The sequence below is a fragment of the Papio anubis genome, chromosome 2, assembly GCF_008728515.1.
Source record: "Papio anubis isolate 15944 chromosome 2, Panubis1.0, whole genome shotgun sequence".
Classification (NCBI taxonomy): Eukaryota; Metazoa; Chordata; class Mammalia; order Primates; family Cercopithecidae; genus Papio; species Papio anubis.
The window spans coordinates 100,753,110-100,780,442 of NC_044977.1; the positions used below are offsets into that span (position 1 = coordinate 100,753,110).

General features: G+C 38.1%; 1 protein-coding gene across 7 annotated transcripts in view; it reads right to left on the bottom strand.

Annotated features, from left to right (window-relative positions):
- Window positions 1-27,333, bottom strand: part of MYRIP (myosin VIIA and Rab interacting protein) — a 404,653-nt gene that overhangs the window by 299,117 nt on the left and 78,203 nt on the right. For all 7 annotated transcript variants that reach the window (XM_031662842.1, XM_031662839.1, XM_031662841.1 and 4 more), the window contains one exon: window positions 20,074-20,210. In XM_031662842.1, the coding sequence (XP_031518702.1) occupies window positions 20,074-20,183 (110 nt within the window). In that variant the 5' untranslated portion in view covers window positions 20,184-20,210. The remainder of the gene's footprint in view (window positions 1-20,073; window positions 20,211-27,333) is intronic.

Sequence of the window (27,333 nt, forward strand, 5' to 3'; positions counted from 1 at the left end):
GCTTCCCAGGTGAGGCGATGCCTCGCCCTGCTTCAGCTTTCGCTGGTCGGGCTGCAACAGCTGACCAGCACCGATTGTCTGGCATTCCCCAGTGAGATGAACCCAGTACCTCAGTTGATAATGCAGAAATCACCTGTCTTCTGTGTCGCTCACGCTGGGAGCTGGAGACTGGACCATCATTTATTCTTGAATATTCTCTCCACTTTACAGAGGAAACTAAGGTCAGATAATGTTAATTTTAGTGACAGGCTTCCCACAGCTAAAGGGGAGGCATAAAATTCAAGTAGAGTTTTACTGCCAGAGGGATCCTTTGTCATTCCCCAAAACGGCAAGAGTTGACCAGAATCATCTCTGTGTCCAGTGATCTTTTGAGCACATCAACAATACCGAACCCTCTAATGACACAGTAGAGCAGAAATGCCTTCAGAGTGAAGGGGCTGGTGTAGGAGAACTAGCCCTTGTGACTCATGAAGAACCAGCCCAGGAGGGAGACTCTCCCTCACTATGGGGCTAGGATGCACACTGCTTTGGAACCACCTTTAAGACAGAAATGTTTCTCCAGGAGAGAAAAAACATCCTCAGTAGCTGCAAAGCTTCCACTTCATATTGAAAAAGCTTCCCCTGTGTATTTAAGCTATCAAGGCAGAAACTATTGTTTTCTCAGAAATTCACTCTTCATTTGCCCACTGATCCATTCTCTATATAGAAATGCTTTGTTTCTTTAGTCAGAAAAAAAAGCAGAAGTCACTGTATAGTTCCTGCAGAAGGTATGCAGGGAAACAGAAAATGTATGGAAAAAACCCCTCCCTAAATAAAAGACATCTGAGACTCTAATACAAATGAAAAACAAAATGTCTTGGCAGCTAAGAATCTTCTCTAGCCACAAGTCAGTATGTTAGTGAATATACAAAATAAAGAGGAACATCTAAGGTCTAAACAACTAAACATCAGTTGTAAAACAAACACTAGCATTTCTTTCTGCTTATAGAGAATCATCTAATAAGACATCTGATAAGACAATATACTTTCCCTTAGGAAAAGCCAAACCATAAAAAAAATTTGAATTTACTAAACAGATATAAAAATGTAAAGGTATCTGTAATTATGGAATTCATGGACTAGATCAACCAGTCAGGATTAAGCCAGTAAGAGTTCTTTCCTCAGGTTCTTATGAGCATTTACTGTGTTCCAGGGTTTGCCCAAAGAGCTTTCATTTTAAATGAGGATGAAGACATTTAATCCTTATAACTTTCCAGTCAGGTGCCGCATCATCTTCCTTGTATGGTGAGAAAGGTGAAGGTACAAAAAGATGAAGGTACATGCCCAAGGTCACAAGTCAGGTAAGGATCCTCTAGCTACAAAACAAACTAGCATCAATGAACCCCTCAGCTCTTACATTTTCAGTAAGATAGATAGTGCGATCAAGGATCTGGCATTCAATACCAGCTGTGCCTCTGCTTTGAGGTTCACGTAAAATGAATAAATAGTGTACAAAGGAAGGAGGATTAAAAATATAGTCATCAATGAATTTCTCTCTCTCTCTCTCTCTCACACACACACACACACCCCACATATACCCCCACACATGGCAGAGAGTGTGGGCCATTACAGGCCTACTTCAGGATCACATGAATCTGTTTATATTGTCACAGCAATATAAGCTCTTAGATGTGATTACAGACCCACACAATTTGATAAAACTGGTACCAGAGGGGCCAACCCAGGAGGTGACAAAAAAGAAGGCAGGAAGGGAAGTGGGAGTGGCAGATGGACAGGACAAGGCAAGGCCACATGGCTAAAGGCCAAGCCTGGAGAAATGCAGATTGCTGGCACCTACCACCTCCTCTCAGCGCTTAGAGATACTGCACAAGAAGGGAGACAAGCCAAAGCCACTGGCCTGTGGCTAGGACCTTGCAGTCTGACCTAGCACCTTGCCTGAGCCTTGGGCTTTAGAGCAGGAGAGGGAAATCTGGCAGGGGCACTCAAGTAGTCTCCAGCCTGATAAATAAGGCAGCAGGTAGGGAGTAGATGGAATTCTGAAGCAATCAAAACCATGTCCCTCAAACCAGGACTGAGACCAGCCTGGGAAATGGTGAAGCCCCTACTCTAGGTACATTTCTAGCACATGAAGAAAACCAAAATATTTCACCTAAAAATACATGTCTTTGATACATTTAGAGATCGTTTTTCAGAAGTGCTGGAAATACAGGCATAGCTAAAAAGCTGTCTTTTATGGGGGGGATTTGCATCTGTAGAGAAAATCTGCATTGATGTAGCCATGCTTTCTCTGAGGCCCTCCCCTGTCCAAGTCTGAGAAAGATTAATTGAGAGTCTGACACTTTAAAAGTCTGAAAGAAACATTTACCATCTAGTCTCCCCGAGGGCTGCTACAGCTGCAGTTTAGTCTGCATAACAAGACCACCTTTGCTAGCCAGCCCTCCTCTTCTCTCCCTCCTATAACCTATCTTGACACCATAACCTCATTTACTACCGTAACCTGTTTTTTGGTCATGCTCTGAGTCCCCATTCTTTCTGTAATCCCAAGATGATATAAAAGCATCAACCATCTTATCTTTCCTTGAGATCTTCGTAAGACTTTCGTGGACATTAATAAATTTGTATGCCATTTCCCCTGTTAATCTGTCCTTTGTTAGCTGATTTTCAGCAAATCTTCAGAGGGTGAAGGGGAAGTTTTCCCTGAGCCCCTACACATAGAAAGAAGCAATGGCACAGCTGAGGCCTCATTAGGCAGGTTGGGGAATGAGGCCCAGGTGGTTACAGGATGCTCAGCCTTGAAGATATAAAAGACAAGCTAGGCACTGCAAAATGGATGACTAGGGGTAACTCTCACAGCTTCAGGGGCTGACCACATATGAACATTCAGGGGAGAGGGTCCTCTGGCAGAGGCTAAGGCATGGATTTATAACACTATGCCATTGCTAACTTTAAATAATGAGATTTAGAAAATATGATTAAATTTAGAGTTTATTTGAGCACAAAATTTGATGCTGGCCTCCTTGGGAATATAGATTTTTAAAGAATGGAAGTCAGTAATCCAAAGTGGAGAATTTTTGGAGGTTATTTATATAGATAAAGTTTGGAAAGTTTAATAGAATCTTAACACTTTTGAATATAAGGCTTAACACTAAGTTATAATGATCCGATTGGTCATGAAGATCTTTTTGTGAGAAAGGTATATTTAGCATTTTATGCTACAGATGTAACAGACTTGGGGTCTTGGGCATCATCTGGTCTGAGTTAGGTATAGGACAATAAAGAAGGCAGCTAATCTACAATAAAGGGCAGTGATTTGAAGGGAAGGAGGTCTAGTCTCTAATCTCTCTTAGTCATTTACAGAATGAAAACAATAAGAGAGTTAATTCATAATCTAAGAAGCAGAAGTTGCAACTACATGTTATGTGACTCAGATCACAGTCACATCTCTCTCAAGGCTTAAAGTGTTTTGGGAGTTTCAACGGCTTTTTTTTTTTTTTTTAAATTTTCCTATTCCCCCTTTTCATCAAGATCTTTCAAAGAAAGCAACCTAGATGAACCCAATAGTTTTGATTCTTTATATGTTTGAGTTTGGATTCACTTTGCTATGAAGGCTCATTTCTAGAATGTCACGTTCCTGGTAATGAATAATTGGATAAGTTATAAAGTTGATGGAGTACAGGCTGAATTTAAAGTAACGTGAAGGAAGTGATTTTGTTATGTGAGTCAGACTAAGTGGCTGTATCTTTAATTAATGTAATCTTTTTGACTAACCATTATTTTATTCTTTTTAGTCATGTGTATGTTGACTCTATTGTAAATGTGTGTTGTAGTAGAAGTGAAGACAAAAACAGGATAAAACATAGTATATGATTAAAATTTTAGAATAAGCAATAACTTTTGTCACCAGGTTTCCCAAGACTTAAACCAGTTGCTTAGTCAATAGCTCAGGGAAAGTTTTGGCTTTAAATGGTTAGTTATTTCAGTTTTTATATCAGCAATTAATTTAGTGATGTTATTTGATTTGAGGTATTGACATTTGTGATAGTGCATGATTTCCCTTGGGCTGTAGTATGTCTAAAGTCATATGGTTCTGTAATATAGCCTTTTTTTAAATATAGGAGTTACTTTATTGTTTAATAATAAGATACCTATGTGGCTATCATTTAGGTCCTTTTTATATTTGGTTAGGGCCTCTATATGTTAAATGGCATTTTTTATATCTAGTTGTGGCATAAAGATGAAAACTAAATGATTCAATCAACTGAGTTTAGAATAAACCCAATAAGATTACAAATGAGGAAGGTTTGTGGGGTTTGAAATGGTATGCTTTGGTATGCTTATGTCCAAATATAACCCAAAGAACATGGTAACTATGGCCATAGATTGGTATCACACAGCCAAGGTGTTCTTTTCGGAGCTAGCCAATAAATGCTTGGTCATTGTGTCTATTTAGTGGCATATCAATCAGTACTTTATAATATAATGGCATGAATATACTGTTTTGGGGGTATCTATTTTATTTTCTTCGTGTTATTTGGCCAGGTATCTTTGGTGTGATTTTTTGTTGTTGTTCTCAATGCAAAGGGGCAAGCTGACTAAGCTGACCAGAGAAGCAGGTAAATCAGATAAAATTGTCCATAATTTGTGTTATATCATCTTGAATTGAGCTGTCTTATCTTTTAGTTGAGACAGTGTTACTGTCTTACCTCTTAGTTGGAGCAGTGCCACTGTTAAAGCTAATGAATTGGGGTTTTTATTGAAAAATTTTTAATGACTTTTATTTTGTAAGGTTTCATTAATAGATTAGTGATATATATTATCTTTAGACATATTAGTGCTAAGTACTGCTGACTATTCTTGAAAAACAAAGATATATTTTTGATATTTTATTTAGTCTTTGGAGAGGAGATATCTATCATGATAGGACAGAATCCCTAGAAAGGGCGTGAGGCCACATACCCAGCAAGTGTGTTTTTTCTGGCTATTAACATAGTCTTGTGCCCATTGTAAGAAGAGATTGTGTTATGGGTAGCAGTTGATAATAGTAGCATTAAAATATAAAAATTAGGGGAGGGGTGAAAAGAAATAAATTAAATGGAAACTTATAAAAGAAAATATTTTTCATCTATTAACGATTATTAATATCAAGGATTTGTTTAGATTTGGGCCTGGTCTAGTGTCTTGGGAAGGTTGACTGTCTCAGATGTCATTTTTTTTTTTTTTCGGCCTGACATTGACCTATCTAATAGTGAAGATTACCTTCTGGTGAAATCATCTATTTGGGAGATAAGATATATGAATTTAAGGGTCTATGTCTTCTAATTTTGCAGTGCAAGGGTTACTAGTAAGAATTACCTGATAAGATCCCTTTTACTTTGGTTGGAGAGTGTCTTTTAAAATATACTGCTTTTAGTAAATGAAATCTCTTGGTTGAAATTCGTAGTCTTTAAATTTTTGTCTCCCAAAAGTTCACCATGAAAATAATTTTTTATTAATATATATAATTAATTAGCTGCCATTGTAATAGTTGAACATGTCTTCATTGAATATCAGAGATGTATAATTTTTTGAGTGAATTTTATAGGTTTATATATATTTGTTAAAATGGAGACAACGGATGTCTATTAAAAGGGGTTGATCTTAGGTTATACAAAATCAATGGAAGAGCTTTTGGCCAAGGAAATTTTAAAGCCTCAGTTAATTTTGTCAATTAAGTTTTATTATTTAGTTTGTGTTTTTTCCTAACCAGATGACTGGGGATAATAAGTATAATGGATATGTTGGAGGATGAGCCAGATTTTATATACTGATTGTACTGATTGAATTGTCTGTCTAGCAAAGCAAGTGCCTCTGTTGTTAAGAAGTTCCAGGGGAATTCCTTAAGTTAGAACATTTTTTTAAAGATAATGTTACTTACTGCTAAGGGCTTTGTTCTTCCGTGTAGAATATTACGATTCAATGACAAAATATGTAAATTACCATTAGAGCACATTCACATTCTTGTGATGGTAGTAGCTGAATAAAATCTAAGTGTTATGCTCCAAAGGGGCCTTTAGGAAGTGGGAAATGTCTTTGGGAACTGTATAAATTTTTTAATTACATTTTGGGCAAATGTGATAGTCATTATATATCTTATGATCTGTGGCTGGAGAGTGTTTTAGAAATACCTTTTTTCTCAACTATTTTATCAGGACACCAGGGAATTAAGTCATATATGTAGGTTTACAAACGATGACTGAAATGTAGCAGGAAGTATAGGCACATTGGCCCATGTCATATCTCATCTTTGGGAGAATATGTTCCTCCTTTTGTTTAGTTTTTTGCTTGTTTGTTTGCTTGGATTTTGGAGTTCTAGACTTAAAAAGTTTCATGTCAAATTTGGTGTTCTTTAGGTCATTGATGTTAGAAGTTAATATAGCTTGAAGTTAATGTAGATGGTTTATTTTATTGTTTAGATGTAGATGTATTTAGAGCAGCTTTTTTTTTTTTTTTTTTTTTTTTTTTTTTTGGTTTTGGGTGTTTTTTTTTTTTTTTTTTTTTTTTTTTTTTTGCTATATTATTGGCTAGCGATGTTTTGTTTGTTTTTTGGAGTATCTGATTTGGAACGAACTGGGATTTTAATAATGACCAGACATTTTGGTAACAATATGGCTTTTAACAATCGTATAATAGGGTATCTTTTTAAATGTATTGATCAGAAGAGGTTAAAACCCCTCTTTGTTTGAGCTATTCTGAAAGCATCTCTGCTGTCTATATGCATATTAGCAGAGTTTTTTGGTCAGTTAACAGGCCCTAATTAATGTCATCCATCTTATTTGTTGAGCCAAGGTGACTTCTGGCTTTATTTTTTCAGTTAAAGATAAGTACTGTAACCTGTGCAATAAGTTCCAGATTTAATTTTAAGTAGGATCTATCTATAATCCACATAACATCAGTGTTAGTAAGAGGAATCTCTTGTAGGTCTGTTCTAGAAGAGCAAAGCTGGTTGCTTAAGATTATGCAACCATGAAGCATCTCATCTGAAGGTAGAGGCAGAAGAGTGGCAGGGTGCAGATGACTGCACCTAGACATTGTAATGTGAGGTATAGAAAGAAGAGGAAGTTCATAAGAAGTTAATCTGCTGACAGAACAATGTTGAGTGTGGTGTGAATTCACAAGTGCTTCCACAGAATGTGGAACAAAGACAGTGATGGGAAAACCCATCACTATTTCTTCGGTTGTTCTTACTAATAGAGCAGTGGCAGTTTTTGTCCTTGTGCAAGGTGGCCATTTTTTAGCCACAGAGTCTCGTATCCTTCTGGTCTGTTTAAGTCTCCACGTTTTTGTGTTAGACTTCCCTAAGGCATTTTTATGATTTCATGAACAATGAAAATGGAATATCATAACACGGGTGTCTCAAAGCTTGGGCAATTATAAAGCTTTTTTTAAAAAAACTTCTTTCAATGTTAAATGATTTTTCTTAGTCCATTTCAGGGGGTCTAGTTTGTCTTGTTTAGAAGAGTATATAAAGGCTGAGTTTTTAGGGAGAATTTGAAATTTAATTCTGATAGTATCCTATCACCCCCAGAAATCTTTTTAGTTGTTTTATAGTTTTGGGGGTAGGGAAGGCCAGTATACTGTTTAGGTGGATGAAAAGACCTTTGATATTAAATTACCCAAATATCTTTGTGTGACAAAACTAATGTTTTTGTTTTTGTTTTTATTGAGGTCTTGTGTCCCTTTAGGGCTAATGGTTATAACAAGTGAATCTCATCCTCTGTAGAGGTTTGCCTATCCTCTAAGCAGAGAAGCAAATCACCTATGTATTATATTAAAATAGATTTCTTACAGAAGTCAACATCTGAGAGACCTTTTAATATTTGTGAAAAGTAAGTGTGGCTCTCAGTGTATCCCTGAGGCATGACTCTCCATATGTATTTTCTGTCTTCCCTAGTGAAAGAAAAGAGAAATCATCTTTATCTACAGGAAAACTGAAGAAAGTATTATATAAATTTATCACAGTAAATAACTTTTTTTTTTTTTAAGATGGAGTCTTGCTCTGTCACCCAGGCTGGAGCGCAGTGGTGCGACCTCAGCTCACTGCAACCTCCGCCTCCTGGGTTCAAGTGACTCTCCTGTCTCAGCCTCCCAAGTAGCTGGAATTACAGGTACATGCCACCACACCTAATTAATTTTTGTATTTTTAGTAGAGACGGGGTTTCACCATGTTGGCCAGGCTGGTCTCGAACTCCTGACCTCAGATGATCTGCCTGCCTCAGCCTCCCAAGGTGCTGGGATCACAGGCGTGAGCTACTATGCCCGGCCAAGAATTTACCTTTAGTTGATACTACAGTCAACAACGTATGGGGGTTTGGCACTACCAGATGGTGAGGAATATCATTAATTTCTCTAAGTTCTCACACAAACCTCTATCCTCTACCATTTGGCTTTCTTATAGGAAGGATTTGAAGTGTTATATGGGGTTGTACAGGGAATAATCAAGCCTCTTTTATATAGTCTAAAACTATAGGTCTTATTCCTTCTGAAGTTTCTGGTTTTAAAGGGTATTAAGATTTGGAAGAGGTTTTGATGGATATATTTGAATTTTGATTGGAGCAGCTAAGATAATTTTTCCAACATCAGTGGAAGACTTTGACCATAATTGATTAGGTACTGCATTTAGCAGTTTTTGTAACTTTTTATCACTGAATTATTTGGTGTCTTCTGTTTTCATATCATTCTAGTACTAATTCCAGAGGTGGTCAGAACCGAAGAACCTGCCAACCTACCGGGCACATCACCATATCTGGAGAGCCAGATGCAGCTGGGTATGCAGGAGCTAGTCTCTTCCAGCCTGAGGTATAAGAATTAGTCAGGGAAGGGGTCCTAAGTCTTAGGCCCACACCCACTGATAGAGGAGAAGCTGACACAAAATGGGAGCCTGTAAGTCAGACCAGCAGGGGGAAGGTGAGCACAGAGGGCTGGGACCAGGCCAGGGAGGCTGGCTCTCCTGGCGATTTAAGGTCTCAGCCTGGTTGCCAGCCAAAAAGTGTCTGGGTTAGGACAGGAATCTCCCCATCTGGGAGAAGAAGCTCATTATAAATCACCCTGACAGTCAGGGAGAGGTTGTTGATGAATTTCCTTCTGGAGGTATCAGGTTCAGAAATGGACCAGGAGGTGGACCTGTTGGCTTCAGAGGCTGAGTAAGGAGGAGAAGGCAGCCCTTTAACCCCAAGGCAGGAAACTATCCCCAGGCACTGAAGGAGCCCATGAGAATAAGTAAGTTGTCACTCCACCAGCACAGCACAGAGAGAGGAAGAAACTCTGATTTCCAGGCTGTTCATCTGTGCTTACCTCCTCTGCATTTTCAGGCCATTTCTGGCTAAAGGATTTTGTACAGATCTGAATTACTATAAGTGAGAAAAGCTACTTTTTCAAATTGCTGTGGAAACTTTCCTCCTTGCTCCCTTTCAAGTCCTGAATTCTACGCACATGTAATGCCAAATAAATGCTTTCCGCAGCCAGAGGTCTAAGAAATGAAGGTCAGGCCAAGATTAATGCCACAAAAGCTTTATCAGGGCCCAGAAGTTGAGCCTCTGACATTTGCAGTGGAAAAGTAAATAAGATCAGGAACTTGGAGCCATAAAAGCAACCTAGTACAAAATTGTTATTAAATAAAGTGGGATTATGGGGAAAACATATTCGAATCTCCAAATGAGTAACTGTACATCTTTGAAGGGCCACAAGTTGAAAAGCAAATAACAGCATCAGCATGATTCCTTTTTTTCTACATTACAAGCACAGTTGTAACATCAAACTGTCCTGACCATTTCTAAAGGCAGACCCCACAGGTGAATGTCTGATAACATTATGGTGCCAAAGATGTGACATAAATTTTGAATAGTGGGCCATTCTAAAGCCAGGTGTTATTCCAAAGGTCATGATGTATTTGGTCAACCATTAACTTCAGGGAAACATGAAAGAGTTCATTCTGTCCTGAGATGCATAAACTCTGTCATGAATATGGCATGGACACAGTATGCTTTTTTTTTAAACTGTGTAATAAAACCAACACTGAGGCATGACTCAGAGACCACCTTCACGTGACAGAGACAACAATATTTGATAGCAAAGACCAATATCTGACTAATTAGCTAAAACTTTAGCTGGCTCTTACAGATACCTAAACACCACATATAAAAAAGGAGTTATCCTAAACAAAATTGGGAAAGAAAGCTTACTTTTCGGTTTTATAAATTCCAAACTACTTAATCTTGCATTTCAGACCAGCACTGTCCAATAAAAATATAATGTGAGCCATATACATAACTTACAACTTTCTAGTAGTCACATTTTAGAAAGTAAAAAAAAAAAAAAGTGAAATTAACTTAAAAACCTATTTAAGATGTAATTTTAGAAACATTTCAATGTGTAATCAATATAAAAATTATTGTGCTATTTTACATTTTTTATACTTGATCTTTGAAATCTAGCATTTATTTTACACTTAGACTACACCCCAATTTGGACACGACATATTCAAAGTGCTTAATTCCACATGTAGCTAGTTGGCTACTGTATTGTCCCAACTGCACACTTCTCATATACTGATTTAAACCCTACTACTTTCCCACCCCTGAACACACCCCAAGTTTTAGCAAGCACAGGTGCCAGATTTTCCAAGATGGTCCTAATTTCATCTATTCTATCCCATGGCACCTGGATGTCCTTGTTTTCAGTACCAAGGGCAGTGTACTGCCCTGGTACTGGTCTCACTCTAGGGCTGCTCTGCCTGAGTTTGAATTCACTTCTTACTCTGTACAACCTGAGCAAATTATTTAACACCATTTTAGAGCCTCGGTTCTCCCATTTTGTAAACAGATAAGAATGTGTGGCCGGGCACAGTGGCTCATGCCTGTAATCCTAGCACTTTGGGAGGCTGAGGCAGGTGGATCACGAGGTCAGGAATTCGAGACCAGACTGACCAACACGACGAAACCCCATCTCTACTAAAAATACAAAAATTAGCCAGGTGTGGTAGTGTGTGCCTGTAATCCCAGCTACTCAGGAGGCTGAGGCAGGAGAATCGCTTGAACCCAGGAGGCAGAGGTTGCAGTGAGCTGAAATCCACCACTGCACTCCACCCTGGGTGACAGAGTGAGACTCTGTCTCAAAAAAAAAAAAAAAAAAAAAAAGAATGTGCTTTTCCCAGGATTGTTGGGGTAAAGGGAGATGATATTCCTGGAACCCCACACTCTGTTCAATGCTATTAGCAACAGTGAAGTAGAGTTATCTGCAAAACAGTCTCTTCCTCCCCTATCCCACCACAGGTCCTGATTTGGGGTTGTGAAAATATGCTTCCTTTTCTGTCCATATTACTTTACCCAGGATGCTCCCTGTTGCCCAGACCGATGTGTCAATCCACTAAAAAATCCAGTCCATCTTCACGGGTCAAATCAAAAACACCCTCCTTCAAGAAGTCTTTTCCTTTTCCTAGCCCCCTCCTCCAAGACAGATGTGTTCCCATGGGTCTGCCTTAATATCTTTATTTGTCATTGTCTACAGCATCCTAATTATTCATATAGGACTTAGCTCATCTTTTGGGCTCTTCTTCAAGGGCTAATAACCTTACTAAATTTGTGAGTCCCCTACTGCCCTTTCACCCCCTTCACATTTGCCCAGAAGGCTCCTGACATTCAAAATATAATTTTGAAGCAAATTAATAAATACCCAACAGCTCTGGATTAATATTGGCCTTCCATTATTGACAAAAATACCAATACTAAGACAGAGTTTTTTTAAAAAATCTTGTGAGATATCTTCTAGCTTTAAGATCAATCCTCTCCACTCTACTTTCTGCAGCCTGCACACCTGCCCTCCATGAGCATGCAGGCCCTCTTCCCAGGTCTCCCAGTTCAGTCTCCTCCTGGGCCTTCTCCCATCACAAAGTGATCTCAACCTGAGCTGTGTGCTACTTCCCACTGCACCATTAAATGCATCTGCTCTCAACTCTGATTTTTCAGGGCCCTGCCAGGTGATCTGATCTACCAATCCCACTGAAGGAACTACCTTGGAGCATCCCCACTGAGACAGCAGATTCATTAACTGGGCAGGTTAATGCCACAGTGTTAGTGCAGAATATCAAAGAGCTACAAAAGGCCCTGAGGAGACCTCAGGCAAATGCACTCTGTGCATACACAGTTATTTCACAAACCATAAGGCATATTTATTCTAAAGACAAGGTGATCTGTCTTCCAGCTTCAAAGAAGGATATAACCAGAAGTATTTGCTAATTCATTAGCTCAATTTAAGTGTCCAGAACAAAAGACAGTAAAAACAAAGGAATGTTACTGTTTGAAATAGAAACTTTTTGAGTTTCTATTAAGTTCTTACGATAAAATTTTTGTTTAAAATGAAAATAAATCTTGAATGAAGAAAGATCACTAACTCATTTTATTAAAGCACCATGTTCTTTCTACTTTAAAAAATGGTGATTAATCCTCAAAGGAGTCTCTGTGTAACTGACTAAAAACACAAATTATTTCTAGATTTTGAGAAAGGCTATGCTTCCTCAGAGTGGGTCTCCAATACACCCTGGCAGCTCTTATTTATTTTCTCACAACACTTAGACCTGATCAATGGGGGATGGAAGATTACCCCTGGAGGTGGCAAGGAAGATGTGGGCCACATCTGCAAGTGAGTAATGCTACCATTATGAGCAACAGAAACAGGTCTCTAAAGCATTTATTTCCCCTTCCTTAACACAGCCCAGAGGAGGAGCTGACACATCATAGCTGCTGGGCTGTGGCAGCTACGCCTGAGACAGACATAGCAGGAAGTGCTATCTCACACTCACTGCCCTCTCCCCTCCCTTCCTTCCCCTGGCCCAGCCTAGGCGCCAGTTGCAGCTACAGAAAACAATTTCATCCAATCTAACCCCTGCTACTCCACAGACCAAGTCCATTGGAGCACCAGCAACCTTTGGAAGTTATCCAAATGCTAACTAGCTTTTGGCAAGCACATAGTAAATGAGAAATTTTAAAGCCTGTGGCTATCTCATCAATGACTCCCAGACTCAATTTGAACACCAGAGGATTGTGCAATTAACAGTCATTTTTAAAACCGCTTTGTAAATGTTCCTGATGATATAAAATCATAGAGCATAAACTGTGATTCCAGTTTAGTTCTGGATATCTTGCTACAGGTGTCTTCTACTACCTGAGAGGCCCAATGGCAGAAGACATGGAGCCCTGGCATCAGGAAACTCAGGTCGCATCCAGACTCTTCCACTAACTGCCTATGCACCCTCTGAGCATGCTTCTTCATCTACAAGTCAAAGGTTGGGGCATAATAAATATTTGGCTCTCTTTTAGCTCTCAAAAACCATATTACTTAGAGTAATACTAGGCTATGTCACTGTAAGAAATAAACCCCAAGGCCTCAATGACTTAACGCAATAAACCCACACAAAGTCTCCTGCTGATCATCAGAAACTCTCTTCCATCCAGTGTCAAAGGGATCAGGCTCTCTCTGTCATGTGGTGCCATGTTTCCACACAAGGCCTCCAAGGACACCACAGAAGGCGAAGGGAGAGGTAGTAGAGTCATATCAACTCTTAAGTGCCCTGACCTGGAAGTAATACAGGCCCTTCCTCTCACTGTCGATTATCCAGACCTAGTCACATGACTGCAATCTAACTGCAGGAGTATGCATGGGCACATAAGATATTTGGTGAGCATTATTTATCTCTGCCACACAGGTGACATTCTATTTGCTTATTTTGATAATTTAATCTATCTATATATTTATATTAACAAAACATCATGATATGCTACACTGTAGATGTGAAGAAAAAGTTCTTAAAATTATGTCTGCCAGATACACAGAAAGGCAGATGGAGAGGAGGGAACATGGCCTTTGACAATGAACACTAAACCAAATACCCAACACCCAAGCAGACACAGTCCATGGGGTACTCAGGAGTTGGGTACTCAGGAGTTACCATGGGGAGACCAATGCACTCAATTTGATGCCAGGCCTCCTCTATCTGAGTCACACAGGAAGCACTGGGGTCCAACAGAGGGAAACAAGTCTTAACCTCTCCCACCACTAATCACACTGAACCTCGGTGGTCTGCCTGCTAGTCTGTTGATAGCCTAGGAAGCTGTATTTTGCATTTCTTCCTCCAGTGGGGCCCCTTCTCTTCTCCAAGACTTTATTTCTGCCATGAACAATGTCATCAAAAACATGCTTGTCTAAAAGCTGTCCAACAGTACCTGGTGCAGGTATAAAGACCACACTGATCCCAGCTGAGGGTCCCATACTTACCACTCAAATTCTAGTAGAAATCTAGTAGTTGGGTAAGACTTTTGAACATCATGGACTTAAATGTGGCATAGGTGCCCGGTTATTTTTTTCTACTATTTGAAAATTTACCAAGAGTTATATAATTGAGAGAATAAAGACATGGAAAAAGTCATATGATATAGATGATATATTTCATTACTGGGAAAGTATAACTGCTACAGACGAAGTTGAAGATACTGTGTTGTTATACTAATTTATTATTTCCATTGAATTCTGTTTAGGCGCTCAATATGTTTAGCCATATTCTCCTAAAGGGAGGAACACTAGAAGCAGAGAGGGCAATCTAAGCAAAGTGTAGAAACCTGAAAGTTCATGAAAAGATACGTTCTCAGTGCACAAGACCAATGCCTGGAATCACAGAACCTGGGGATAGAGCTGTTAGAGAGAGAACAGAGCCCATTGCATGGGGTGCCTCACCCCTAAAGGCTCTATCAACAGAGATGAAGGAAAAGTCAGGGTGAAGTTTCCAGAAATGTCAACTTTCCTACAAATGGGACACGGCTAATGTGCAGCAATGACCCAGCCTTTCCTGGATTCATTTTGACCTCTGAGGCTCAGAGGTCAAACAGCCCAACATAATCATGATAATCATGATAGAAGGACTCATACTCATATCTGTTTGACCCCAAAGCATGCTCTGCACATATACTACACACTGGGAGTGCTTTCCCTCTCTTCATGCTCCCCAGGATCCTCACATGACCTTGACTAGTAAGCAAGTTACTGTGGAATTTAGATTCCAGATGATAGACAAAGCAAATACTTAATGGCCTCTGCTCTCTCTCAAGACCCCTTTCCAATGACAGCAAAGAAATAAAAGCATGATTAATTCATAATAATAAAGAGAAAAGGAAGAGAACAATCAGACACCTGCTGACTTCAATAAAGCTCTGAAAAAGAGGGAGAGGCAGCAGTAAACAATGTTAATATTTTCAATCATAACTATACAGGGGCTACAACAGTTAAAATCATCCTATGAACAAAACAGGAGACTCAAATGTGTTTTTGGAACAGCAGGTGAATGCCCCAACCTTGTAAATGTGAGAGTAAAGCTATTATAGGGAAAGCTGGGGCACAGGGCAGAAGGAGGTAAAGGCAGGGACACTATTTGAATGTTGCACTGTCAGAACTGAAAAAGAACGGCAAATGTTGATAGAACAAGACTCAGAGGTTTCCATCTATTATTTAAGTTTGAAAGATGACCAGTAGAAAACGAAGCCAAAAATAAGAATATCATCATCAAGAAACAAAAGACAAGGGTAATATAAGTAAGTGAGCTAAGTCCCCAATTTCAGAGCAGAAAATTGAAAGAATGTCTAATACTGATACATTGAAATATAGCAACAGAAGCACATGTTTAGATTAATGAAGGTCATGCCAGGAGCCCTAAAGGACAAAGAACTAAATATGGAGCAGAGGACTTAGGCTTTTCATTATAAGGTCTTCTTTACCATTTGCATAATTTTACTATTTGCCTGAAATCATCTGATAAAAAAGAAAAACAAAAACTAAAATTAACCAAGTACGATATGAACTTTTTGACACATTTACCTGAGTAATCTAGATAAAACCCAAAGCACCTGGAGGTGGGAGCAGGTGTCGCCATGCCTTTTGTTCCCAGCATCCTCCATTCAGTGTTAATCCTGTTGCGTGTCTTGGAGAAATGGAATCAACACTTATTCTACTGAATTTGTAAATAAGTCCTCGCCTCCAGTATCCAGTACTGCATGTCTGCTATTCTCAGGTCTATCAATTCTCCATCTTCCCCCAACAGTCCTGCTATAAACATATAGCTTTAATGGCACTAAAAATTCAATGCATCACATCCCCAGTGCTGAGAAAGTGCCTCGTCTTACTGACACGGGGTTGACAGAATCACTTTACGTAGTGAGGCCTATGATTGCCTACACACAGCAGCTGATATCTACACACCAACCACGATGTGCCTCTACTCACTGTGAGCTGTAGCAGGGAGTGGGGGACAGTAGGAGTCCTACAAAGAATGAAGGCTGTAACTTTCCCCACCTTCTCCATTCACCTGCCAGAGCCAGGACAGTCACACTGCCCCTTCCGTATGGGTAACAATATCACATCCATTCTAAATACATGCTTTTGGGAAATTAAAAAAAACACGACCAGGCACAGTGGCTCACGCCTGTAATCCCAGCACTTGGAGAGGCTAAGGTGGGCAGATTGCCTGAGCTCAGGAGTTCGAGACCTACCTGGGCAACATGGTGAAACCTCATCTCTACTAAAATACAAAAAATTAGCCAGGTGTGGCAGCTTGCACCTGTAATCCCAGCTACTCGGGAGGCTGAGGCAGGAGAATGGCTTGAACCCAGGAGACAGAGGTTGCATCGTGCCACTGCACTCCAGCCTGGGCAACACAGCGAGACTCCATCTCCAAAAAACAAAACAAAACAAAACAAACAAACAAAAAACAAAAACACTTAGCTATGGATTTTAAAAAAATTTTAAGTAGCAGAATTTGGAAAAGATCTAACTTATTATAAAAGGACCTTATTAAAGGGGAAGAAAATTACAACAAAACTAAGCTCCAACTCTAATCAGCCTAACCATAAAATGACAAATTAAAAAAGTAAAATATTCTCAGAGACACCCAATGCCATGCTTGCCTTCTGAATTATCTCAGAAATAATGACAAAATTAAGAGGTTTAAGATTCAAAATAACCAGACTAGTGAGTGGACCTTGTTTGGATTCTGATTTGAACACACTGTAAAAATAAGACAGTTGGATAAATTTACTGGACATTAGATGATACTAAGGAATTATTTTAAGGAACTGGGCCTACCCTGATTAACTGTGTGATTCTGAGCAAGTTTTGTAATCTCTCTGTTTTTGGGTGCCTCCATGTAAGCTGTTGCCAACATTATAGTGACTTCAGTGAGGACTCAATAAGATAAACTGTGCAGTACCCAGAGCAGTGCCAGTTCACACTGACTGCTTTATACCTGTTAGTTCTCTTTCCATGAATTCTTCATCCATTATCCCTCTTTATATTACCATGATATGTTTTGAGGACACTTAATTCACACTTCCACCTTCTATTTACTATTACACTTAATGTCTGCATTGAAGAACAGACCATTATAAACACTGGATAAGCTCTACTACACTCAAGACCTACCCTCACAAGACCTAGCCAGAGAAACTAGGTAAATAAAGAACAGCTTTATTTACTGTTAGGAAACTAATTCAAGACTGTAAAATTTTTAAAAATCATCTATTACGAGTTATACATTCATTAAAGGAAAATATTTTCTATAATTCTAAAATATTTTCAAAGTTCAGTTCAATAATATTACCTCCTGGATTCTTTCACATACCCAAAATTCAAGCAATATAAAAAAATGAGGCAAATGTTTGGCAATTTCAGTGATTTTGCAATGTCATAATCTCTTTTTATTCAATAGTAAGATTCTTTGCTGAAATCATTCAGAGTGTCACCCCGGTTTGCTAGGTACCTATCGAGGCACGTCACTGGTCATGGGCAGAAGACAATAGTAACAACTGTCTTCAGAGAAAAAATGTCCAGTTCCAGTGCCACAAGAGCTGCCATGGCAAGCAGTCATTCCTCTTTGGCCACCCGTGATTTCAAGCATCATTTTCTCCAATACAAGCAGGTTCCCATGACCATGCATTTTCACAGAATTGCAGTAGGCTACTGACTGCTGTCCACTATGACTACCTGTCCTCATGAGAAAGATAGTGCCCATTTTGTTGGGTCTGCTACAGTGACAGCTGCTCTTTCTTTAAAATTCTCCTCAAATCAAGCCCTAAAGCTGCTCTTCCACATGGACTGGCACCTGAGTCTGCAGTGGAGCTAAGGCAAGTCTCCACAGTCAGAAAAGGATGTTAAACAAGGTCCTGGCTTACCTATATGTGAGTTTCCAGGAGATAAAGCTTGACACACACATGGTCTTTATGATTTAAAGTAAATATTAAGATGGATTCTTCAAGCCAAACATGAAGTTAGTCATATGGATTGACAATCAATATGACTATGTCAATCAATACATGATTGACATGTATCCATTCATTCCACAGAGCTTTTGGGCACACTCACTGTGTGCCAGGCCCTGTGCCCAGAGATTGGGGCACAAAACTGATTAAGACATGGTTCTTTCCAATGGTCCAGTGGAGGAAAGAGGCTGAAAGATACAGGGAAAACACTACCCTGTAGAAACTGGTCTCAATGTAAAACGGTGACCACAAACTTCAAGTAGGTCTTAGTGCTGCCAAGCAAGTGTACTAGTTTCCCTGCTCCATCTACTCTCCTATTGTTCTGGTGACCTTTTCCATGACATTTTAATTTCCAACTTGGACCTCCCACTTGATTCCTAGTTGCAAATACATAAATGCCAAGTTGGCATCTCCTTTGGATGTCCAATATTCATCTCAAATTGAAGATGCCTGAGACAGAGCTCTCAACTTTACCTGGCTACCAAATATCCTGCTCCTCTGTCTTCATATTCAGTGAATGACAACTTCATTATTCCAGTTCCTATGCCAAAAAACCTTGGGGACGTCCTTGACTCTGTTCTCTTTTATATTGCATATGTAAATACGGAAATTCAGGATTATGCCAAAGCTCTACTCATGCCCTTTCTCACTCAGCTTAAAACTGGTAAATCTTTCCTACCACCAAAAAGGGATTGTTTTCCTTCTACCTTGGAGTACCTCAGACTTTACACTTCTTGGCAATGTTATCTCCCTTGCTAGGCTATAAGCACCTTAGTGTAATAATCTTTATTTCCACCATATTTTGGTCTCACATAGTATATATTAAATATATACTTGTTTGATGAAAGACAAGAAATCTGTTAATAATTAATTGATTTTTTAAAACTGTGCTAGGCACTGTTCTAGCTGTTGGATAATCAAAGTGAGCAAAACAGGTTTTTGCTTAGTGTCTAAGGAAGAAGTTGGTGGTGTGAATAAACCTATGGAATCCCAAGGAATAATAGGTTTATAAATGAGGGAGATTAATACTGACCTACCATCAGGTTTCAATACATCAGGCCTAAGACATGACCTCATTTCTATAGCTCTGACTTCTTCCAACTTAGGCATAGTTGGAACTTACCTGCCATAGTATTTCCCAACTGACCTGCCATAGTATTTCCAAGAGCATTTCATGGGGAAATACCAACTGCAGAGGAGTCAGGAGACTACCTCTTTAGGCTTCAGTTGCCTCTTCTATAAAATGAGGGAAGTGGTGCTAAGCCAGGTGATCCCATCCCAGCCTGGTGGTCAGTTTCCTTGTATCTGATCTTCAAAGCTCTTTTCCTGTGCCACAGTAGCTGAGAGTTTAAACAGAACATTGTACATATATGAGACTAATTCTCACAGGAACTGTTCACTTAACACTTTGGTTATCCTTCAATATGACCTTCCGACAAAAAAACTGAGGCCAAGAGGAAGCTCAAGACAGCGTGTTCACCAAAAGCTCCACTCATTCTATAGCTGATAACGACGTACAGGGTCAGAAGTCCCAACAAAACCCTGATTGGGACTGTGAGCAGCACATTTCTGAACTGACATTTCTGAAACTGGCAAACCTTTCTATAAAGGACGGGACATTCTTCTGACAACCCTAAGTGTGTGTCCAAACTCAGGGCTAGCAGGAGGCAATACCCTCAGGAAACCTGTTTTGCTTGTCCACATGTGGTTTGCTGTACCCTGTTGGGCAATACAGGCATCTCACCTTAGTCGTTCTTCTTCTTTTTTGCGAAGATTGAAGTCTCTCTGAACCACCTGAAGAACATGCTCTGTTTCATCATCAGTCAAACCAGACAGGTCCAGCTTCCTCCCCATGGTTACTCAACACAGGTGAAACACGACCTGGGAAACCAAAATGATACAAGCAAGATAAAAGTTCTACATGGACAAAATCAACCTATTTTATTATTAAAATAAAGTTAAATATAGCTTTTATATATAAGTGTTTATGTAAGGTACTATCTTTCTCTGGACTCAGACTCAGCAAATATTTACAAATGACCTCAGCAAGGCCACAGAGAAAAAGAGAAAATAATGGATCATCTGCCAGTTTCATCATCCCAAGTCTTAAATTAAGAAAAAAAAAATTCTTTATAACAAAATGAACCATACATAAGACTCAGTATGGATTTCCACAAAATACCAAAAGGCAATATCTGAAAGTTCTAAACTTCTGTGCTTTGAAGTTCTAAATGTTAAGTATTATATGTAACTGCAAAATAAAATAATACAAATAAAATAATTATTTTATAAAATAAAAATATATTAATCTATAAAAAGAAAATAATTCTAATATTTTAAAAAAATATCCTATGTATACTATATCCCTTAAAGTTTTAACCACATGACTATGAAATACAAACTAAAAATCAATAAATTATCTTCTTCAAAAGGATAAAAACATAGCTAAATAATCTTATTTTGCCATTTTCTCAGCAGCAGCAAAGATGATATTGTAGGGAAACACGTCTAAGCAGTACAGACCTAAAAATTATGGGAAACTCTATTTTTAAAAATAATTGTTGGTTGGACGCAGTGGCTCAAGCCTGTAATCCCAGCATTTTCGGAGGCCAAAGTGGGCAGATCACCTGACGTCAGGAGTTCAAGACCAGCCTGGCCAACATGGTGAAACCGTATCTCTACTACAAATCCAAAAATTAGCTGGGCATGGTGAGGGGCACCTGTAGTCCCAGCTACTTGGGAGGCTGAGGCAGGAGAATCGTTGGAACCTGGGAGGCAGAGGTTGCAGTAAGCCGAGATCACGTCAGTGCACTCCAGCCTGGGTTACAAAGCAAGCCTCTGTCTCAAAAAATAGAACTGGCAAATAAGTATACAGAATAATGCTTAATTTCAATGGCAATTACACAACTACAAATTAAAACTATATTTCACATCCACCAAAATAAAAATTATATCCAATGTTGGTGGGAAGTAGGACAATGACAATTTTCATTTGGGGGTATAAATTGTACAATCTCTTTGTAATACAATCAGGTTTCATTTTAAAAGTTGAAAATTTATATACCCTATAAACCAGTATTTCTGCCACGCTTAGGCATATGCTTCAGATATAATCTTAAAAATATGCACCAGACATCAACTGGGTTGAATCATATGAAATTTTTAGTTGGGATCATTGACCTATAAAAATGACAATTTCACATAGTTAACCTAACAGAAGAATAGTAACAAAAGTCACATTCAGAATAGCAAAATAAATAAATAAATAAATAAAACTGGAAAAACACTAAACATCCATAAATAGGAGGAAGGATTTTAAAAATAGGGCATATTTGTTTTCTACAATAGAATATTCTACTACAGTGGCAAAGAACAAACAATAGGTACATTCATCAACAGGGATAAATCTTAACATGATGTTGAGACAGAGAAGCACACTACATATACAGAATACATGTACAGCATGCATACAAGTATGATTTTTTTAATCATAAGGGTCTAAAACATAGAAAGTCAAAAAACCATTTTCTAGGAATAAGTGTGGTAAAACCAAAGTGGAATGTGGTACTTCTAAGGAGAGGAGAGAGGAGTTCATTGGGAATAATCACATAGGGGCTTCAGAGCTATCAGTAATATTCCATCTCATTAGAAAGACAGAGTATTGCTGCTACTGCTTCATCTTGTTATTAAAGGGTTGAAGTCATGTATACTATTGTCTTTAAGGTATCTTCCATTAGCATAAAATCAACCTAAAACTAAATAGAAATAATATAATCTATAAAAATCATAACTAAAGCAAATACTTGCAGCATTGTTCAAGGAATATGCTTATTATTTACAATAAAAATAATAATGATTATAATAGATCACTATTTGATTGGTTATCTACTATGTTCCAGATGCTCTAGTTTATACGTACATATAAATATATTTATAAATGTATATGTAAATTTATACATTCCCATAAAATCCTATTGACAGTCACTACCACCACCATTTACAAATGAGAAAACAGGTCAATTATACATGATGTCTAAGACAATGGCAACCTGGGATTTGACTGTGTCTTGGTCTGACTCAGAGTCCCTGCCTTAATGTCATGTAAATGCTTTCTGTAAGAGGCAGAGGAAATTCTGGACCTCAGGTTTTAAAATCTGATGTCCAGAGTTCCCTTCCCCCTTTTTCTAGCATGTAATGATTAAGAATAGGAGACCCCAAGCATGGTTGCTATTTAAAAGAAGGTTATCTGTCCTTTTCATTTTCAAATAATGGTAGTAAACATAGAGAAGGGAACGGCTCAATCCCAGAAATCTTTTGCTAGATGATTTAAAACCTTATGACTGCATAATGCGAACTAATCTCAAGATTTAACCAACAAATCACAACAGGAATTCCAACTATTTTTTTAAATTTTATTTTTCACTCCATTCATGCTATCTGTCAAAAATAAATTGCCAGTTCACTTTGCCGTGTGGTGTTAGGGCTGAGGGCAGGAAGAAACCTAGTGTACTTGCACTAGGTTTCAATTAAGTCAATTAGAAGTAACATCCCATCCACAGGCTGCAAAGGCAAGGGAATAAGCTCATGGGCTGCCATCTTCTAGCTTCCTGATGAGCAAAAAGAAACAGACTAGAGGGCACACTGAAAATGCAGGCTGATTCTTCCTTTAAAAAGCCTCATTAAATGTGTTAATGGCATTTTGGAGTTTCCTGGAAGGTGACATTTCTGTTCCTTTAACTTTGTTTCACTGGCTTTGGTTTCTGAGAATTCTAAATGAGATTCTAAGATGCCCAGTTAGTGAAAGACTGAAGTGGCAGCTTTGATCATATCAACTCTAAAAAGAAAAAGAAAAAAAAATGATCAGGACTTGTTTTTGTAAAGAAATAAATAAAATAGCTCTAAATGGACAAGTCAGAGATTGAGAACACTTTCTGTAAATTGGTAAAAGCTTCTTCCTTTTTCTACAACAAACACAATCAGAGTCCCTGTGCAACAAATGAAATAGTATCCTAGAGCTGGAGAAGGCTCGTATCCATGAATAAGAGGACACATAGGTATGACAATCTCATTTAAGGATGAGAAAATGCAATCAGTCCCAGGAGAGAGAAGCAGTCTCCCAAAGACACATAGCCAGTTCAGATGCTCCTGACTTCCAGACCCGTGCCCCCACCCCTTGATTTCTCTGGTTTATAGCCAACCAACATGACAACAGAGAGGATATGTTTTTAAATTTACTAATGAGAAAATTAATATGTCAACATTTAATTATATCACCACTTCCCTAAAGTGTGTTTCTCAGGTTATTGTTCCCACAAGCAGTTTGAGAAAGGGACTCTGAGGTGAAATAAATACAAGAAATGCTTCTAATTATATTGCCTTCTTGAGGCTTACACAAGCCATATTAGCTTATCAGAGCTTCTAAGAAGTCTGTCAGAATCAGTTTGCTTTTGCTTAACTCTGTGTTTCTCAAACATATATGTCTGCAGAAACCTCTTTCTTTGGTAACATCTACCTTTTCACATCCAAAGAAATGACTATCTGGTAAGCTCTACACTAAGTCAAAGCAGTGATGACAAACTCCAGTAGCTATTCCAACATAATTACTGAATTGATTTAGCTGTTTTTCAAATTTAATTATCATAAGAAGCAACAGAGTTAGATGAACTTTAGAAGAAGCTGATGATGGATGCAACTTTAAAGCTAGGAGACCAAAAACAAAGGAAGAATTGTCTACGCTATTCTTGGCTAAAATAACTAACATGAGGAAGGACACAGATGTGTCTACAGGCACTGGTTAATACAACCTTTGCAAATGAAAAAAAAAAAAAAACCCCAAAGAGAAATTACAAGAATACTTAGTACATAATGGAAGATTCATTATAAAAGGTCAATGTCTACATAAGTGACATTCTATTAAAGTACCTAGAATAGAAGGGTCAAGGACAAATGCTTAAATGGGATTTTCACAAACCCACAGTACATTTTTGTGTGTGTGATAATGCACCTAATATAAAGAGAAAAGTAAAACTATAAAGTCCTAAGAGTGATAAAGGGTAATTATTGCTGGGGCTTTGCCCTTTGACCATGGTGGGTTTGGGTTACAACTGAAAAGAAATTTCTTACAACTATAGAGAAACCTAAATGTTAAGACTCTCACATTTAAGGCACAGGGGATAAAATGAACTTGGCCTACAAAGGACAAAAACAACAACACTAATAATGAGAGATGTGTTTTCACTGTGTCTGTTCTTTGGAGCAAGTGGTGCTTGAGCTGTATCACTCACTGATCTTCATTCTTTCACCTTCAAGGGTGTTACCCTACCATGAACTGGCCCCTTCTCTGAAATTCACACCTGACCTATGCACAGCAGTGGGCCCAGGGCAGACAGGGTCACACCACTGGGGCACAGCTGATTGGACCAGGCATGCCACCTGACTTATGCAAAATGTCAGAGTCTCTGTCCTGGCAATTTGATATTTGATATTCAGTGAGTAGATGTTAGTCTTGGTGTTCTATTTCTCTCCAGCCTGAGAATAGCACCAAATATCCTTTTATTACTGAAATACATTTTCCATTTTGTTTTTTGTTTCCATTTATCACTTTAGTTTCTTTAAGTCACTAACAAATGCTCCTTAGAATTCTCACACAGCTGGCCGTGGTTGGCCAACTGTCCTAACACCATTTATTAACCACTCTATCTGATTTAGATGATCCATGGACGGGATAGATTGGCATGCACACACACACACACACGCGTTTTTCTTAGGACTTTCTGGCCTGACCTGTTCTAAGCTGGTGACTTAGTAGTTGATCTCAGGCAAGCAACACACTTTAAAACCTAGTATTGCAAATCATCTCTCATCATTTTTATTTTTCAAAACTGTCTGACTTTTTGACATTGCCCATTTATGTCCCCAGATGAACTTTAAAATCATTTTATTAAGGTAGAATTAAAAATCCAAATGAATTTTTTATTAATTTGTCAGTTGATGGGAAAGAACAGCCATCTTTACAATATTAGTTCTTCTCATAAAGGAATTGAGATTCAGTAGAAGTTTAGAAATAAACTAAAAATAACACCCAAATTTTTACTGTGAAAAAAAGGTCGCATAGCAAAAAAACCCAAAAAACCAAAAAACACAATATAGATAAAATTAAAAGGCAAGCAACAATTGGCCAGGTGCAGTGGCTCATGCTTGTAATCCCAGCACTTTGGGAGGCCGAGGTGGGTGGATCACTTGAGGTCAGGAGTTCGAGACCAGCCTGGCCCATATGGTGAAACCCCATCTCTAATAAAAATACAAAAATTAGCCGAGAGTGGTGGCAGGCACCTGTAGTCTCAGCTACTCAGGATGCTGAGGCAGGAGAATCGCTTGAACCCAGGAGGCGAAGGTTTCAGTGAGCCGAGATCGTGCCACTGCACTCCAGCCTGGGCAACAGAGAGAGACTCCGTCTCAAAAAAAAAAAAAAAAAAAAAAAAATGCAAGCAACAATCTAGAGAAAACCATGGAAGATAATTAACCTGATATATTAAGCACCCTCATAAAATACAAGAAAAATATAGAACTCTCTAAAAGATAAAATGACAAAGTTCAAGAGAAAAAGCAATTTACCAACTATGTCCAACACATAGTTTAATAAAATATCACATATCATTAATAATGAAATGCTGCTAATTATAGTAAGTTGCAAGTTTTCATTTAATAAGATTCTGGGAACACAGGTACTCATATACATTAGTAGAGGGACTATAAGTAAGTATAAATGTTTAGATGGCAAACTGGCATCAAACGTCCTTAAATACTGACCCAGCCATTTCAATCTGCATAAGAATTTTCTTCAAGAGTTGAAAAAATGTGCCAAGACATATGTACCAGGATGTTCATCTCAGTGTTGTCTATTACAGAAAAATACTGTAAATAAACTGAAAGTCCAAAAGTAGGACAGGTTAAGTTGTGGTACAATCACACAATACAATATTTTATGTCAATAAAATGTATTTAAAGGAAAGGCATTTATGACATATTAAGGTAAAAAGTCAGATGAAAACTACAGCATATAGTTTACCAAAATAATATGTCAATACAAGAAAGTATACAGCAACACTATTAAAATAGACCCAAATGAACTTGTCTATGCAAGTGTCCATCAACAGAAAAACAAACTGTGGTATATTCACCCACTGGAACACTATACAGCAATAAACACAGACAACCTTCAACAACATATTAACGGTATAGGTATATTGTATTGAGCAAAGTAAGTTAGACTGATGATCCCAATTACATAAAGTTCAAAATCAGGCAAAACTCTTTTGGAATGTTAGAAGCAGGATAGTGGTTACTCTTTGGAAGGAAGATAGTGGTTAGATGGGGCCAGGCTGGGGAAGTGGTGACGTTTCTCAATCTGGGTGCTGGTTACGTTGATGGGTTCAATTTGTGAAAATTAATTTAGCTATATGCTTATGATTTGTGCATTTACATGTATGTCATGGCTCAATAAGAAGTAAAATAATATAGTATGAATAGTATAATCTTGTATAAATAAATAAGATAGAAATATACTGAAAGAAAAATCACAAAAAAATTACCAACAGTTACCAAGTGATAAAATTTCGTACAATGACATTTTTAAAAATTTGCTTTTGCAGATATTTTCTCTTCCTTTTACAATAAACGTTATTTGAATAAACAAATTATCAAGGATATGTATGAGGATATTCATTTTAGTGTTATTTACAATAGCAAAATTGTTCAAATTACTAAAATGTCCAATGATAAAACATTGATTAAATTTGCTTTTATATAGCTCTAAGATAGAATACCATACTGCTATGAAATGGATACAGCATTGACATAAAAATGTTCAAAACATATTTATAAATAAAAATTATAGATTAAAAAACTATATTAAATTGTCTCAATTTTTTATTTTTCTAAAAAATGTGTGTGCATGTGTGCGTGTGTGTGTGTGCATGTGTGTGTGTGTGTGAATTCCATTGAA